Source organism: Acomys minous, assembly GCF_964271855.1.
Source record: "Acomys minous genome assembly, chromosome: 1".
Taxonomy (NCBI): Eukaryota; Metazoa; Chordata; class Mammalia; order Rodentia; family Muridae; genus Acomys; species Acomys minous.
In genome coordinates, this window is record NC_140483.1 from 13,819,662 (window position 1) to 13,836,868 (window position 17,207).

General features: G+C 47.0%; 2 protein-coding genes across 7 annotated transcripts in view; one reads left to right on the plus strand and one right to left on the minus strand.

The window, feature by feature from the left end:
* CNIH3 (cornichon family AMPA receptor auxiliary protein 3) overlaps positions 1 to 15,396 on the minus strand; it is a 240,433-nt gene extending 225,037 nt beyond the window's left edge. For 2 of the 3 annotated variants that reach the window (XR_014781417.1, XR_014781418.1), the window contains exon 1: positions 14,793 to 15,396. The gene's annotated coding sequence lies outside the window, so the exon portion shown is untranslated. Of the gene's footprint in view, positions 1 to 12,333 lie in introns of all 3 variants that reach the window. The other variant, XR_014781419.1, reaches the window with a different exon arrangement.
* The window catches only part of WDR26 (WD repeat domain 26), a gene marked incomplete at its 5' end in the record, with an annotated part of 41,603 nt that continues 39,790 nt past the window's right edge, over positions 15,395 to 17,207 (plus strand). For all 4 annotated transcript variants that reach the window (XR_014781409.1, XM_084793860.1, XM_084793862.1 and 1 more), the window contains one exon: positions 15,395 to 15,762. Coding sequence is in view for 3 of the 4 variants with exons in the window: in XM_084793860.1 (XP_084649986.1) it covers positions 15,395 to 15,762 (368 nt within the window). The remainder of the gene's footprint in view (positions 15,763 to 17,207) is intronic.

The window sequence follows — 17,207 nt, forward strand, 5'->3', positions numbered from 1 at the left end:
ACCCACTGCCAGAAGACCTAAGAAAGAAGTCTCACACCCCTAAGCTAGAAGACAAGCAAGAGAGGCCAAGGCCACGCAGCAGCCCTCCCTTTTCTAGGGCCCTACAGGGTCAAGTGGGTTCAGCCTGGCTCCAGCTCCCTCAGGATGCACTTGGCCCATCGGTCCTTCCCTCATCCTCAGCGGACTCCAGAGTCTCTCTTCTCAATCTCTGTAAATTGAATGCTGAGGCTTTGAAGTGAAGCAAGCGCCAGCTGTACTGAATTGGCAGTGGAAAACAACTGTAAGCTATTGAAACACACTAAATCCAAGACTGAAAAGCATAGGCTTTTACTTTATCCTGATGATGAAGTACCTGTCTGTAGCCCAGCACTGAGACAGGGGGAAAAAATGAAAATCCAAATGTGATACCATTAAACCAGCACTTAGGAATAAATGCAAGAAAGGATGTGAGGTTCTTACATAGAAAATCATGAGATTGGTGAAATTGCCCAGCTGGTGGTCCTCAAAGTCCAATGACCTGAGTTTAATTCTTGCAACCCATAGAAAGGTGGAAGAGGAGGACCAGTTTGCACAAGTTGCCCTCTGACCCTGACATGCATATGCCCCCCTGTACACAAACAATAATAAATAAAAGAAAAAGTAAAGATTATGTTACAATGGTAGAGAGCGGCCAGGGTGGTGGCACACGCCTTAATCCCAGCACTGTACCCCTGTGTTCAAGAAGCGGAGGCAGGAGGATCAGGAAGTCAAAGTCACCCTCAGTTACACTGGAAGTTCAAGATCAGCATGGGCTACATAAGACCTTGCTTTAAAAAAAAAAAAGAGAGAGAGAAAGAAAGAAAAGAAAAAGAATTACACACCGGGCATGGTGGCGCATGCCTTTAATCTCAGCACTTGGGAGGCAAAGGCAGGCGGATCGCTGTGAGTTCGAGGCCAGCCTGGTCTACAAAGCAAGTCCAGGACAGTCATGGATACACAGAGAGACCCTGTCTCGAAAAACCAGAAAGGAAAAAAAAAAAAAAAGAATTACACAAATCAGGGGCTAAAGAGATAGCTCATTGTTAAAAGCATGCATTGCTCTTCTATATGACCTGGATTTGAATCCCAGTACTGACAGGGCACCCGTTTATAACTTCAATACTAGGGGATCCAGCACCCTTTTCTGCCCTTTGTGGATACCAATCACATATGTGGTGCACTTACATTCATGAAGACAAAACATTTATACATATAAAATTAAAATAATATATTTTGTAAAGTTCCATATGTTAATAAAATCAGTAATGTTAACAGTTTGAAAAGAGAAGGAGTGAGGGCTGGGCATGGCACACACCCCTTTAAACCCAGCCCTTGGGAGGCAGGTCAAAAGGGTCTCTGTGAGTTCATGGCCTAGACTCCAACTCGGCCAGAATTATGCAGTGAGATCCTATCTCAAAAAAAATAAAAATAAAAATAAAAAGAAGAAGAAAAAAGAGGCAGGGTGGGGGAAGGCAGTAAGAAAAGATTTCACAAGAGAAAAATGAGCACGTGCTAACAGTGAAACAAACACACACGCATATATATGTATATAGGCTCAACAGTAGTTGTAAGAAAAATGTCAACTACAACTACAACTATCTACTACTAGCATCTGGGTAATGTTCTATTTCACAGCCTGGGTGGTAGCTGCATACATATTCACTTGAAGCAAAAAAAAAAAAACAACCAAGTTTTACACTTAAGGATTTATATGCTCCTCTCTATATATGGTACTTTAATTAAAATCATTACTAAAAAAGACCAAGACTTACTACTTCAAAGAAATGTGATGTGTGGGCCTTGTTTGGATCTTGCTTCATACAAACCAACTGTTTAAAAGAATTCTGGCGGTTGGAGTGATTCTGAACACAAACTGCACATTTGATGATAATTAACTGGCTATTAACTGTTTAGGTGTCACAAGGGGACTACGGTTTCTTTCTTTCTTCTTCCTCTTCTTCTGCTTTTTGATTATAGCAGTACTGGGAACTGAACCCATCTTCTATAAAACCAGGCTACTCAGAAGGCTGAAGCAGAAGGAACTCAGTTCAAGGCTTGATGGAGCTACAGAGTGAGCTCAAGGTCAGCCTATAGGAACCAGAGAGACCCTGTCTCAAAATAAAAAGTAAAGCATGCTGGAGGATAGACTTCAGTGGCAGAATACTTCCCTGGCATGTGTAAGACCCTGGATTCACTTCTTACTACTGAACTGGGAGAGGGGGGACCCAGCAGTAGTGGGGCTCTCTTTAGTCCCAGCACTGGGAGACAGAGTCAGGTTTATCTCTGTGACTTTTTGAACTTGTAGCCGGGCATGGTAACACACGCCTTTAACCCCAGCACTGGGAAGCAGAGGCAGGAGGATCGCTGTGAGTTCGAAGTCAGCTTGGTCTACAGAGTGAGTCCAGGACAGGCAGGACTGCACAGAGAAACCCTGTCTCGAAAACAAACAAACAAACAAACAAAGATTCTGAAGCCAGCCTGGTCTATATTGCAAGCTGCAGACCAGCCAGGGCTAGTGATATCCTCTCTCAGGAAGAAAGAAAGAAAGAAAGAAAGAAAGAAAGAAAGAAAGAAAGAAAGAAAGAAAGAAAGAAAGAAAGAAAGGAAGGAAGAAAACAAGCTAGCTAGCTGGGTGGTGGTGGCAGTGGCAGCACACACCTTTAAGTCCCTGTACTCAGGAGGCAGATCTATGTGAGCTCAAGGCTAGCCTGGTCTATAAAATGAGTTCTGAGACTGCTGGGGGATGGGGGTAGGGCTGCATAAAGAAACCCTGCCTCAAAAAACAAACAGAAAGCAACCAAAAAGACAAGAAAGAAAGAAAGAAAGAAAGAAAGAAAGAAAGAAAGAAAGAAAGAAAGATAGATCAGCTGGCATGGTGGCTCACATCTTTAATCCCAGCACTCTGGAAGCAGATGCAGGTGGATTGCTGTGAGTTGGAGGCCAGCCTGGTCTACAAAGTTTGAAAAAACGAAGGAGGAAGAGAAGGAGGGAAGAAGGGGAAGGAAGAAGGAAAGGTTGTTGTTGTTGTTGTTGTTGTTGTTGTTATTAACTTGCGAGGTTGGAGAGACTGCTCAGCAACTGAGAGCACGAGCTGCTCTTGTGGAGAAGGATTTGGATCTCAGCAGTCACAAGGCAGCTCACAACTGTCTATATTTTCAGTTCTTTGGGATCTGACACTGTCTTCTGGCCTCTGAGGGTACTATACACACACACACACACACACACACACACACACACACACACACACACACACTCACACACACACAGTGTACATACATACTTGCAGGCAAACACTTTAGACACATAAACTAAAAATAAACAAACTGCTTTTTTTCTTCTTTTTTTTCTGAGACAGGGCTTCTCTGTGTAGCCTTGGCTACCCTGGAATAGCTGTGTAGACCAGGCTGGCCTCGAACTCACAGCGATCTGCCTGCCTCTGCCTCCCGAGTGCTGGGATTATAGGCATGCGCCACCACCGCTGCCACCACTGCCCGGCACAAACTCCTTTTAAAGGCATCTTTACCACTACCCATTTTCACAATGTCTGAAATAGAAGAAAACATAAACCAAGCTGCACACTGACCTGCACAACAGGTGGCTCAGTGCTTCTTCTTAGAGAGCACATCCAGACTTGACACGAAGAGCACCTATCCAGTGCTGGTTACGGTTTGTTTGTTTTTGTTAATGTGACTTCTGAGGGTAACCTCAGTTGAGAAAAGGCCCCATCAGATTAGACTGTAGGCTAGCGTATGCAGTGCATGTTCCTGTTTGACCACTAAGGTGGAAGGACCACCTTTCTGTGGGCAGTGCCACCCCAGAGCAAGTGGAGCTGGGGTATACAAAAAAGCAAACTGAACACAACAGGAGGAAGCAAGCCTGTAAGAAGTATTCCTCTATGGCCTTCCCTTAATGATGGAGTGAGCTGTAAGATGAAATAAATCCTTTCTTCTCCAAGTTGCTTTTTTCATGGTCTTTATTATAGCAATGGAAGACCAAATTAAGACAGCTCCCTGAGGGCTGGAGAGATGGCTCAGAGGTTAAAAGCACTAGCTGTTCTTCCAAAGGTCCTGAGTTCAATTCCCAGCAACCACATAGTGGCTCCTAACCATCTATAATGAGATATGGTGCCCTCTATGGCCTGCTGGCTCACATGCACGCTAAATACTGTATAAATAATGATAATGAGGAGGAGGAGGAGGAGGAGGAGGAGAAGGAGGAGACGGAGGAGACGGAGGAGAAGGAGGAGGAGGAGGAGAAGGAGAAGAAAAAGAAGAAAAAGAAAAAGAAAAATAAGAAGAAGACGACAGCTCCTGAGCCAGGCCTGGTGGCACACATCTTTAATCCCAGCAGAGGCAGGCAGATCGTTGTGAGTTCAAAGCTGGTCTACAAAATGAGTCCAGGACAGCCAAGGCTACACAGAGAAACTGTCTCAAAAACCAAACCAAAAAAAAAGACAATTCCCTTCTTTGGAGTATGCACCAATCTAAGGGCTCTGAGCATCCTGGCTGCTCCCATAGCTTCCTGGAGCTAACCTAAGCCACATTACATACCATACCACCCTACCCACCCCACCCACGCCCCAAGCATCAAGCTAAACCAAGTACGTTCATCTCAAGTGTCCATGACCTCCTCTGCAAGCTGACCTGGCTGAGGCGCTAACAGTAGGACAACAAGTGTGAATCCCTGAATCCAGGCAGCCTCTTTGCAACTCCAGATTCCTCAGCTCAAACATCATCTGTAGGGACAGATGAAAATGCAAAGTGGACACGGTAAGGGCCTCCTGATTTAGTGTTTCTCAGGCAAACGTCAGCTGTGAGAGCTTCCCTGCTATAGGGAAAGACAATTCCTTCCTGCTCTCCTGCGTCACTTTTGGGTGTGGTGTCCTAGTCTGCAGGTCACATCTGGCTTCCTGCATAATCTCTACCATCTTGCATTCCAACCAGGATTCCTTGGGAAAATAAGTTGCATCTTCAAAGAAGAAAACCCTTTTAGTGTCCATCAGTGGTCCTCTAACCAACCAACCAGTCTGGTGAAATGGTACAGGCATCACAGGCGAAAGACCAAGGCTACATGCACAAAACGGGCAGGCACAAAAATTAACTTATAGGACTTGCTCCAGCTCTCCCTTTAACCTTGAAGGAATTAAACAATTGCTTCCTCTCATATTCTACCAACAGCTAGCTCTGAAAAGCAGCATGCTGTAGGCTTGAGTACCCAGCTCTGCTGCTCACTAACTGTGTGACCTCAAATCCTCTGAGCCTCAGTGTACCACCTGTATCCCATAAGGCTGAAAAGAAGAGTAAAACAAGACAATATATGTGCCATACTTACAACAATGCCTGGTCAATAGTGTCAACGATTAGTCCTATGTAATGATTATGGAAGCACTGCTGTGGACATCTTTCATCACAGGAAAGAATGGACAAATGGAACCAGGGGCTGGCAAGATGGCTCTGGGGATATAGGCACTTGCTGCCAAGCCTGAGGACCTGCCTTCCATGCCAATTACCTACACGGTAGGAGAGATCTGACTCCAAGGTTCTATCTGACCTCTACACAAGTACGACCTCTCCATCACACATAAGATGAATTAAATATAGTAATGAAAGGGTAGAGCCAGAAAACAGGAATACTATTCTAATTCTTGATAAACCTTACCAACACATTTACTTCTATACCACACTATTTGACAATAACCTAACATTAGAAGCAGATTGGGGAGGTGCTGGAGACAGGGTTTACTCTGTGTAGCCCTGGCTGTCTTGGACTCTCATTGCAGCCCAGGCTGGCCTTGAACTCACAGAGATCCACCTGCCTCTGCCTACTGGAGTACTGAGATTACATGGATGCGCCACTGCAGATATTATGAGATAAGGGATCAAAAGGTTATCAGGAAACTGGGCATTCTTTTTTTCTTTTTCTTTTTTGGTTTTCCTGTCAGGGTTTTTCTGTGATAGCCTTGGCTGTCCTGGACTCTTTGTAGACCAGGCTGGCCTCGAACTCACAGAAGTCCACCTGCCTCTGCCTCCCAAGTGCTGGGATTAAAAGCATGCGCCACCACGCCCAGCATTCTTACCATTCAGAAATGCACACAGATAACTTTGTGGCCAGACAATGGTGCACACGCCTTTAATCTCAGCACTAGGCAGGCAGAGGCAGGTAGATCTCTCAGGCCAGCCTGGTCGACAAAGTGAGCTCCAGGACAGCCAGATCTACATCGTGAAAACTCTGCCTCAAAAAGCCCGAACAGCCCGGCATGGTGGCACACTCCTTTAATCCCAGCACTTGGGAGGCAGAGGCAGGTGGATCACTGTAAATTCAAGGCCAGCCTGGTCTACAAAGTGAGTCCAGGGCAGCCAAGCCTACACAGAGAAACCCTGTCTCAAAAAAACAAAAACAAAAACAAAAAAACAAACAAAAAGCCCAAACAAAGCCAGGCATGGTGGAACACGCCTTTAATCCCAGCACTCAGGAGGCAGAGGCAGGCAGATTAATATGAGTTCGAGGCCAGCCTGGTCTACAAATCGAGTCCAGGACAGCCAGGGCTACACAGAGAAACCCTGTCTGGAAAACAAACAAACAAAAACAAACAAACAAACAAACAAAAAAGAAAGAATCTTCGAGTCTCTAGTCTGACCTAGCCATGGGTTTCTTCCCATGAAGAAATGCTGGGCTATGTTTTGTTATGTTGCCAATCACTGGCATTAAGGCCTCTCTCCTCACTTAAAAAAAAAAAAAAAAGACACAGGAAGATTAAAATAGGACAATACACCAAGCACGGTGGTGCACACCTTTAATCCCAGCACTTGGGAGGTAGATTTCTGTGAGTTCGAGGCTAGCTTAGTCTATAAAAGCGAGTCCAGGACATCCAAGGCTACACAGAGAGACTCTGTCTCAAAAAAAAAACCTAAGTAAATAAATAAATAAATAAAATATAGGACAATACATGTAAAAATGTCTCATGTAGTCCAAGTGGACTCACGCTCACTATGTCAGGATGTGGCTGATGACACCGAACCTCTGATCCTGCATCTACCTCCTAGATGACAGAATTATAGACATAAGCCACCACGGATGGCTTGGCCTCTCATTCAACAAGGTACTTGTTAAAACTTAGGCTATTCTATTTCACATTTGCCTGTATGTTTAACATGCAGTTGGTATTAAAGAGCACAGTTTAAAGTTTTATTTCGTGCTGGAGATTGAGTTCAAGGTGTACACATGCTTACCACTTGACCTACAGCTCCAGCAATCACTTTGCACTTTAAAATGTGTTACTTACTTCACATGTATGAATGCTTTGCTGCCTGTATGTATGCCTGGTACTCTCAGGGGTCAGATCCCCAAGATGCAGCTACAGACAGTTGTGAGCCACCACATAGGTGCTGGAAACAGAGCCAGGTTCCTCTGCAAGATAAAATGCTCTATAATGCTGGACCATCTTCCCCCCTCCCCCAAGCAATTCTAAAATAAAAATAATGAACCTAGAAAGCCTAGATAACTTTTCAACAATTTTTTGAGGCAGGTCTCACTAAGCTCAGGCTGGTCTCTGATTTACAGAGATCCTCCTGCCTCTGTCTCCTAATTGTTAGGATTAAAGGAATTTACCACCATGCCTCATGTAATTTTTAAAGAAACTTTATAATTACCTGCTTCAATTTTTTTCTTGTATTCTTTTTCTTTCTTGTTGGTTTTTCAAGACAGGGTTTCTCTGTGTAGCCTTGGCTGTCCTAGACTCACTTTGTAGACCAGGCTGGCCTTGAACTCATAGCAATCCACTTGCCTCTAGCTCCCAAGTGCTGGAATTAAAGGTGTGTGCCACCATGCCTGGCTCCTTCTTTTTTTTGTTTTTGGTTTTTTGTTTTGTTTTGTTTTTGAGACAGGGTTTCTCTGTGTAGCCTTGGCTGTCCTGGACTTGCTTTGTAGACCAGGCTGGCCTCGAACTCACAGAGATCCGCTTTCCCAGTGCTGGGGTTAAAGGTGTGCGCCACCACACCCAGCTCAATTTTTTTAAATTTTAAATATTTATTAGTCTAGTATGTCTATACTGACTGTGTATACATATTTTTAATAACCAGAATTTATTTAACAGCTATAATTGTCCCACAATTGCTTATGAGTTATGATAATGCCAAAGGGATAAAGAGTATATTTGAACTGTGAATAAGTAAGACTGCCCAAAGGGCCTGTTATCTAAGAATCTGTGTGGGGACTCCCAGGGCTATTAATTATTTATCTATTTTTCAAAGTTAATAAATAGGAATGCCTTTCTGCTCTTTATCCCCCAGATGAATTTAGCCACATGTGTGATGGTATGTGTGCATGATATGGAACGTGTTTGTGTGACAGACTGTGTATGTGTGTGTGATGTGTGATGGGAGGCGTGTACTGGTGACAAGGTATGTACGTAGGAGACAGCACCCTGAGAATGCAGGAGAATCCGGTTACAGAGAGGATTCTTTTTTTTTTTTAAGTTTTTCGAGACAGGGTTTCTCTGTGTAACCTTTGCTGTCTTGGACTCACTTTGTAGACCAGACTGGCCTTGAACTCACAGCAATCCACCTGCCTCTGCCTCCTGAGTGCTGGGATTAAAGGCATAGGCCACCATGCCCGGCCAGAGGAGATTCTTAAAAAGCAAATACAGTCTACACACAGCAATACTTTATCTGTCATGTTTTATTAGGATTAACTTCTCATATTTTGATTGTTTTGAGTGTTCTTTTAAAACACTAGTGTTTGTAAAGTATAACACTAATACAAAAAAAGCAAATTTATCTATCATTTTCATAACTCAGATAAACTCTGTTGACACTTAAAAATGTATTGAGAGAAAATCTGAAGTGAGGGAAGCTTCATTCAGCCCCTCCACAGGATGCCGCTGTCTACCCACGTCTGTCCCGCCAGACATGGAAGCATTTCCCAAGGAGAGTCCTCTTCACAGTGTTCATAACAGCCCTTCTGTGTGCAGCATGCTTACCTGGCCTCTGTGTCCTTCCCAGGCCTGGTGAATTCCTCCTCCTTTCAGACTCTGCATCTGCCAGCGTCACTGCACCCACAGGTTAGTGTCACATATTTAAAATGTGGTGCTACCACAAGGTTGGCACAGCAATTATAAAACTACTCCAAGCAATCTCTCATAGCTATGTGGTTTTTTTTTTTTTTTTTTTTTTTTTGGTTTTTCGAGACAGGGTTTCTCTGTGTAGCCTTGGCCATCCTGGACTCACTTTGTAGACCAGGTTGGCCTCGAACTCACAGCAATCCGCTTGCCTCTGCCTCCCGAGTGCTGGGATTAAAGGCATGCGCCACCAGGCCCGGCTGAGAAGGCATTTTTCTCTGGGACAAAGGGGCATGCTTGTTCACTTGTGAGCTCAGAGGTCTCTGTCTTCCCAATGGGATGCACCTGGCATCCACAACCCCTGCTTACAGATTGCTCACTGCATGAGTGGAATGTCTGTAAAGAGGAGGGAAGCAAGCATGTGCTGGAGAGACACAAGACCCTGGGTAAAACTGCTTGGTGACTAGGCCCTCCCTCCCTCCTCTCACACACACTCACACAAAGTGTGCCAGGCAGGATTGGCTGCATATGGCTGCACAAGGCCATGGCTGAATGGCAGTGAGGATAGGAAAGTTGCTCAGGTCCTGAGCTCAAAATAAAGCTACCTGGCTAGGCATGGTGGTACATGCCTAGTCTCAGCACTCGGGATGCAGAGGCAAGCAGATCTCTGTGAGTTCAAGGGCAGGCTGGCCTACAGAGTGAGTTCCAGGACGGCCAGGAACCCGTCTTGAAAAATCAAAAACTAATTTGAAAACAATAATAAAACTAGCTGATATCTTTGTCCATAGCTGCCTCAAATCCTTAAACGATGGGCCATTTAAATTTATCTTGAAAGATTGTAACTTTTTTTTTTTTTGGCTTGCTTTTTCCAATCTTACCCATCCATCAACTCTATCAGGCAAACTGATAGGGGTCATTGTTTTACTTTTTTAAAATGACAGTGGCCTGGCGGTGGTGGTGCACATCTTTAATCCCAGCACTCGGGAGGCAGAGGCAGGTGGATTGCTATGAGTTCAAGGCCAGCCTAGTCTACAAAGCTTTTAAAAAAAAGAATAAATAAAAATTTAAAAATGACATAGTGTCCGAGAAACAGTGAAGTCAAATGGCTTGTTCTGAGTCAGGCAAGTGACTAAGAATTCTGACTCCAGGACTCTCCCATATTCACTCCCGATTCTCCTCAGCCAACTCCAGTCAACAAGGCCAGCCTGCCCCTTTCCAGCCTCCAACAGAGGAAAGGTAGTAAGAGTGTGTGTGTGGTGCAGGCCCAGACTCCCCGCAGTCCAAAGCTAAGACAAGAGGATGGGTTATAGGCCAGCCTGGTCTACAGAGTGAGTCCAGGGCGGCCAAGGCTACACGGAGAAACCCTGTCTCAAAAAATGAGAGAGAGAGAGAGAGAGAGAGAGAGAGAGAGAGAGAGAGAGAGAGAGAGAAGGAGAAATGTTGCCTTAGAATATCCCAGTCATGTGTCACTTCTATTTCTTGAGTTGCCTTTTAGCCAATCAGGGCTGATGCAAATGAGTGAGTGAGTCGTTCTCTCTCTCTCTCTCTCCCCCTCCGTTTTTGTTGTCGTTGTTTTTGAAAGAGTCTCTCTATGTATTCCTAACTGTCCTGTAATTCACTATGTAGACGTAGCTGGTTTCAAACTCACAGAGCTTTTCCCATCTCTGCCTCTGGAGTGCTGGGATTAAAGACATACACTACCACAACCCAGTTGTTTTTCAAACTCTAAAAAAAAATCTTTTTGAGGCAGGCAGATCGTTGTGTGTTCAAGGCCAGCCTGGTCTACAAAGTGAGTCCAGGACAGCCAGGGCTATACAGAGAAACCCTGTCTCAAAAAGCAAAAACAAAATTAAACAAAATTTTTATTTACTTATTTTTCCTTTATGTTTACGAATGTTTTACCTGCATACATGTATGTGCATCACATGAGGGCCGGTTGGAGCCCCTGGAACTAGGATCACAAATGGCTCAGGTGTTGGGTATCAAACTTAGGTCCTCTGCAAGAGCAGCAAGTGCTCTGCTGAGCCATCTCCTCAGCCCTCAAACCCCTTTCTTTGAGAAGAAATGCATTTACTTTTGGGGGGGGGGAGGAAGGAGTTGGTTTTTTGTTGTTGTTGTTGTTGTTGTTTTTCTTCTTCAAGACAAGGTCTCTCTGTGTTATCCTTGGCTGTCCTGGACTCTCTTTACAGACCAGGCTGGCCTTGAACTCACAGTGATCCACCTGCCTCTGCCTCCAGAGTGCTGGGATTAAAAGGTGTGCGCCACCACTCCCGGCATTCTCCTTTACTTTTAAAAACACCAATTATACTTGGGAGGCACAGGCAAGCAGATCTCTGTAAGATGAAGGCCAGCCTGATCTACAAGTGAGTCCACGACAGCCAGGGCTGTTACACAGAAAAACTCTATCTCAAGGAATAAAAAACAAAAAACAGCCAGGCATGGTGGTGCGCGCCTTTAATCTCAGCACTCGGGAGGCAGAGGCAGGAGGATAGCTGTGAGTTCGAGGCCAGCATGGTCTACAAAGTGAGTCCAGGACAGCCAAGGCTACATAGAGAAACCCTGTCTTGAAAAACCAAAAAACAAAAACAAAACAAAACAAAACAAAAAACCCCAAAAAACAAACAACAACAACAACAAAAAACCCAAAACAAAACAATAAAACCAAACATTAATTATGGCTCAGTACATTGATTTCACAAATGGGTATGACCCATAGTTTGAACAGTACAGCCTGAAGATGAATTCACTTGGCTTCTGCCCTCAAGGCATCCACACACGTGCTGGCAGTCTCAGATACACACAGTTCCTACACAACCTGAAGACTTGCAAAGGCCTAGTGCCAGTTACTTCAGCAACCTACTGCAGCACCCCTGACAAGGTGCCACCCAAAACCTTGTCTTTCCAGGGGTAGGGACAAAGTTCAGTGACAGAATACAGTTCAGCACACATGAAGTACTAGCTTCCCTACCACTGCCAAACAAACAGGACAGGAAGTTATCTTTCATTTGACACCTACTGTAGGCTTTTCATACGCCCAGACAATAGCACAGAAATGAATCAAGCACCTAACCTAAATATACTCGCAATCTTTTTCTGAGAGACAGTTTGACTTAATCCTAGTGTTTTGTAGGAGGAGGGAAGAAGAGAGAAAGCCAGGAGATAGAGGTCTAGAAAGGAGCCCCTGGGGATCTCGGGAGTGTCAGTGAGTGAGTGAGATCATAGAGTCTTCAGTATATGGAGGACCAATAAATCATACTCACAGTAAAGGCTGGAAGGCTGGAAGCCAGGACACGCTCCCCTGAGGAGGTCCACAAGATGAGTCCTGACAGAGCAACTCCATAGAGTCACACTAGTAGAGAAGACAGGGGTCTTCAGGAGAAACAAGCCCAGCCGGCACATTCCGGTGACAGTAAGGAAGGGTTCACAGAGATGGCAAAAGAGTAAATAAAGCCTTTTCATAAAGGTACAGTGTACAATATGTAGCACATAATTTGAGTTGACTAAAAATAAAATAAAAACAAAAAGGTTTTTTTTTTAAACAAAAACCTTTTTAAAAAGAAAACTAGCCAAAGGAAGACTGAGATAAGACCAGATCCACAGGGGAATAAAAGACAATTATCAACTATTACACCCTGAAGGTAACACGACTGTACTAAAACTTTCCAAATGTGCAAAATAGTATTTCAGAATTATTCACTGGCAAGTGGAGCTGAAACTTCTCTAAAAACAAAAACAAAACAAAACAAAAAAAAAAAACCCCTGGGGTTCAGACAACAGGTTCCCAATCTGTTTTACTATATGTAAAAATATGTACATGTATATGGGCTTCATAAATTCAAAAATTTTAAGAGCAGCTCTGGTTATCCACAAGGAAGAAAAGCTGAGATAAACATACTGAGAATGGATGGCCATGAAATCTTATTTATTGCTCCTTTTATCGTTCCCTTTTTGCTAATAAGTGTGAGCCTGGCCTGTAGTTAAATGGTTCTTTTCTTTATAAAAGCTATAGACTTTATTCAGACTAACTTGCAGATTTGATCCAGCCTCAAGATTGCTAAGAATCTAGTACATGACTATAAACTATTTTGCAGAAAGTAAATTTTGCCTGAACAATAACAACCTTCATGATAATGAGATTTCTAAGGTTACTGTACAGCGATGTATGAAGGCATTAACCATCTAGTAATTCTGGCTCTGCTGGATAGACTGTCTGTGCCCTATGAACCTCAGCTAAAACGAAGGTCTGTCTCAGGTGAATACAAACACAGCATGTGAGTCACCTTGCAATTACAGCTGACACCTGAAAGCATATTTAAAGCACGAGAACCACAAAGTTAAATCTCTGTAAGGCTGTCCTGGCCTCCCTGTCTCTCTCCTCAGTGCCAAGATGAATAGAGCTCAGCATTGACAAATCATAAGATAATTTTTATTACACTTCTAAATTAAAAAGGGCGGCCTCCAAAGGCCTCAAAATTACTGAGCTGTGAATACTGTAAGTCTTAGGGACATGAGATACATTGCTTGAGGCTGTTGAGGGTTTGCTTGTTTCAGGGTTTTGCTGTTGTTTTTCCTCCCAAAGGGAAGCCATCAATAACTTCCTAAACGTCAAATATCTGTACATACCAGGTCTACATACTATGTAACTGATTAGGGGGTCCTGTGGACCATTCACCACTAATACACAGCTGCTGTATTTCCCCACACAAGAAAGCCATTTAGAGCACCGGGCAAGTGAAACGTTGGTCTCTAGAAAACATCAAGTCAGGATCTGAATCCTCCCTGTCTGAGTGAGACCGGGCAGGAACGAGGACCAAGACATGTGAGCAAACACTTAAAAGAAACAAAACAAAACAAAACAAGGCGGGGGGTGGGGGGCCGCGGTGGCGCACGCCTTTAATCTCAGCACTAGGGAGGCAGCGGCAGGTGGATCCCTGTGAGTTCGAGGCCAGCCTGGTCTACAATGCGAGTCCAAGACAGCCAAGCCTACACAGAGAAACCCTGTCTCGAAAAACCAAAATAAATAAACAAACAAAACAAAACAGTAAGACTCCACAGCAAAGCGCCTCCGCTCCTCTACACACCCTCAAGGCTTTGGAAGTTCTTGCCCCCAAGAGTTGGTTGTTTTTCCTCCCAAAGAGAAGGCAGTTACAGCCGACTTCGCCTTCCCGGGGCGGAGCATGGTCTCCTCTCCTCTGCTCGTCATCTCCCTTGTCCTGGGGTGACACGGATAACAGCCACTGTGTGTAGTGCTTGGCTGTGGAAGTTCAAGTGTTTCCACCGTAAAAAATGAGGCCGTGGTTAAATCCTGGGTGCAGAGCCTGAAGTCGGTGGACAGGGGCCTAGCACCACCCTTGTGCTTGAAGTTACAGCTGCAAAACCAGGCTGCCGGCGGCCCCACCCTGGCCCGTGCCAGCGCGTCCGCGGGCCCCCTCCAACGCCGGCTGGTGGCTCCTTTCTGGGTCACTCTGGGTGCACGGCGCGGACACGAACCCTACCTCCTACCCTGCAGGGCCTCGGAGGGTGGCGGCGAGCCTCCTGCGGGCAGAGCTCGCACGCCAGGCCCAGGAGCCAGGGCGGCCCTCGCACAGCCCGGCCAGGACGTGCCGCCTCGCACCCCGCCCCGGGCCGGACCCCCGGCGGCTCTCGCCTTCACCCCATGGCCTTACCCCGGCGGCAGGACACACACGTGTTGGGTGACAACCCCCTATAGGTTCCATACCTGCTGCCGGAAGTGAGCGAGGAGGGCAGTATAGGCATTTCCTGTGACGCCAGCGCCCGGACTCCATTAGGCAGCAGCTGGGGGAAGAATCAACACACCAGGGAGCGGAGCGGCGAGGACCGAGCACCGAGGCGGCTGCTGCCTCCGCCGCCGCCTCCGCCGTCACTGCTGCCGGGGCTTCAGCTTCGGGCCCGCGCCCCCCCCAGTGCCCGCGAGCCCCCGGGCCGCGCCGCGAGCGCCTCCGGAGGGGGGGGGAAGGGCCCGGTCCTCCTTCTCCCCCTCCTCCCGCCCCGCCGACCCCCGCCGCGCCCCGCCGGCCTCCCACCACGGCCTCTCTCGGCGAGGAAACTCTGGCCTCCGCTTCCTCCTCCTCCGACTCGGACGCCGGCGGAGCCTCCCCGCCCCCGCGGAAGAAGCCCCGAGCCTCGGCGGCGGAGGGAGCAGGAGAGCCCGGGGCCTCGGCCGGCCGAGCAGGCCTCCCCCCCCAGCCCTCGCCCTCGTCGGCCGCCTCCTCCTCCGTGGTGGTGGTGGTGGGACTGCCTCCGGCCGCCCCCGCCGTCCCCCAGCGGAGCAGCGGCCACAGCCTGGTCAGCGGCGGCACCATGCAGGCCAACGGGGCGGGAGGAGGCGGCGGGGGCGGCGGGGGCCAGGGCCAGACCCCGGAGCTCGCCTGCCTGTCGGCGCAGAACGGGGAGTCGTCCCCGTCGGCGGCGTCCGCGGGGGACCTGGCCCACGCCAACGGGCTCCTGCCTGCCGCCCCCTCCGCCGCTGGCAACAATAGCAACAGCCTGAGTGTCAATAACGGGGTTCCCGGCGGGGCCGCCGCGGCCTCCGCCACCGCCGCCGCCGCCGCCGCCGCCCTGGCTACCCCCGAGCTGGGCAGCAGCCTCAAGAAGAAGAAGCGGCTCTCGCAGTCCGATGAGGATGTCATTAGGCTCATAGGACAGCATCTCAATGGCCTAGGGCTCAAGTAAGTGTCCGTCCTACAACCGGTGAGGGCCAGGCCGGGGCCGAGCCGCCGGGAGGGTCGTGGGGGACCCCGCGCGCGGCCCAGTGCGCAGGAGGCCGAGGACAGACAGCCCCGGGAGGAGCGGGAGGGAGGTCGAGGAAAACGAATCGGCCTGATGTCGTGGGACCAGCCGGAGCGTCTGGGCTGGGGAGGGGTATTGGAAGCCCGAAGCGACCCCTCCCCACGCACCTCCAGAGCTAGATTGTCCGAGAAGGCGGACACCGAAGGGTGTTTATGCTTGGGGGGAGGGGTGGATCAGTGCGGTGGAAATAATGAACCTTGGAGGATTTGTTTTTCAAGTGTGTCTCAGAGGCATCTTTGTGGGACACCTCCCCACCCCCACCTCTGACCGACAACAGCCCAGGCAAACTACCAATCAGGAAGGACACTCGCCTACAAGTGTTTATGGGAACTGAGGGGCTGGGATAATTTGGAAAGAGGCTGTCGAGTAAATCTGATGGGAATAATGAAGTAAGATACCAAGTCGAAGTCATGGAGAGGCGCTGTGTGTGTGTGTGTGTGTGTGTGTATGTATACGTGTGTAGTAAAGGCCTAGCTCCAGTGAAATCCCACTTGAAAACCAAGAAGATTGCCTCTGAAAAAGTGATGTCTGGTCTGGTCAATCATTTGTTTTCAAATACAGATTGGGTGGCTTTAATTTGGGGTGAAAACCAAAACGCACTGTTTTGTACACACACAAAAGAAAAACTAAGGGAGTTTTGAAGTAGGGTTGGTGGGAGTGTCCTGGACTGCATAAAGGTGTCATAGCCAGAAGGAGCTGACAGAGTAAACATGTAACGTTCCTAGCATCTAAGAAAATATTAAATGAAACTCTTGGTGTTGGTTTGGGGGGGGGGGTGCTGGTGGGTGTGAGTGCAATTTGTTGGTAAATGGGGAGAACAGGACTTATTCAGAGTGACAGAAGTATTTTGATTTCCAAGCTGATAATTGCGCTGTTGAGCTGAAAAATGAGAAACAGTAAAGAAACGCATAAGTAAAGCCGTGGACACAAATATATGACTACTCCATGAAGGTTCTTAGATACCAGAGTATCTGGGAAACAAAACCACATCTGGAGAGACTTCACTCTTTTCCCTAAGGAAAAGGATAAGTGTGAAAATAAATTTTGTGAATGCTAACAGAACATATTACTGAGGGAAGCAGCAAGCTGACAGCAGCAGGCGGAAATAACTCGTGACTATTTGGAATCTACACCATAGTAAATTGGCTATTTTTAGTATGGAGAGAAAGGAAATGGTTTTTGATGCTGGATTTGTTTTAATTTTTAAGATTGACCTAGCAGAATTTCCATACAAGCGAGTATCTGGCAGGAAAGCCCTACCTGAAACAGGCCATCTTGTCACCTTGAATTTTATCTTTCAAAACGCTGTGCCATAGTGTCTAGA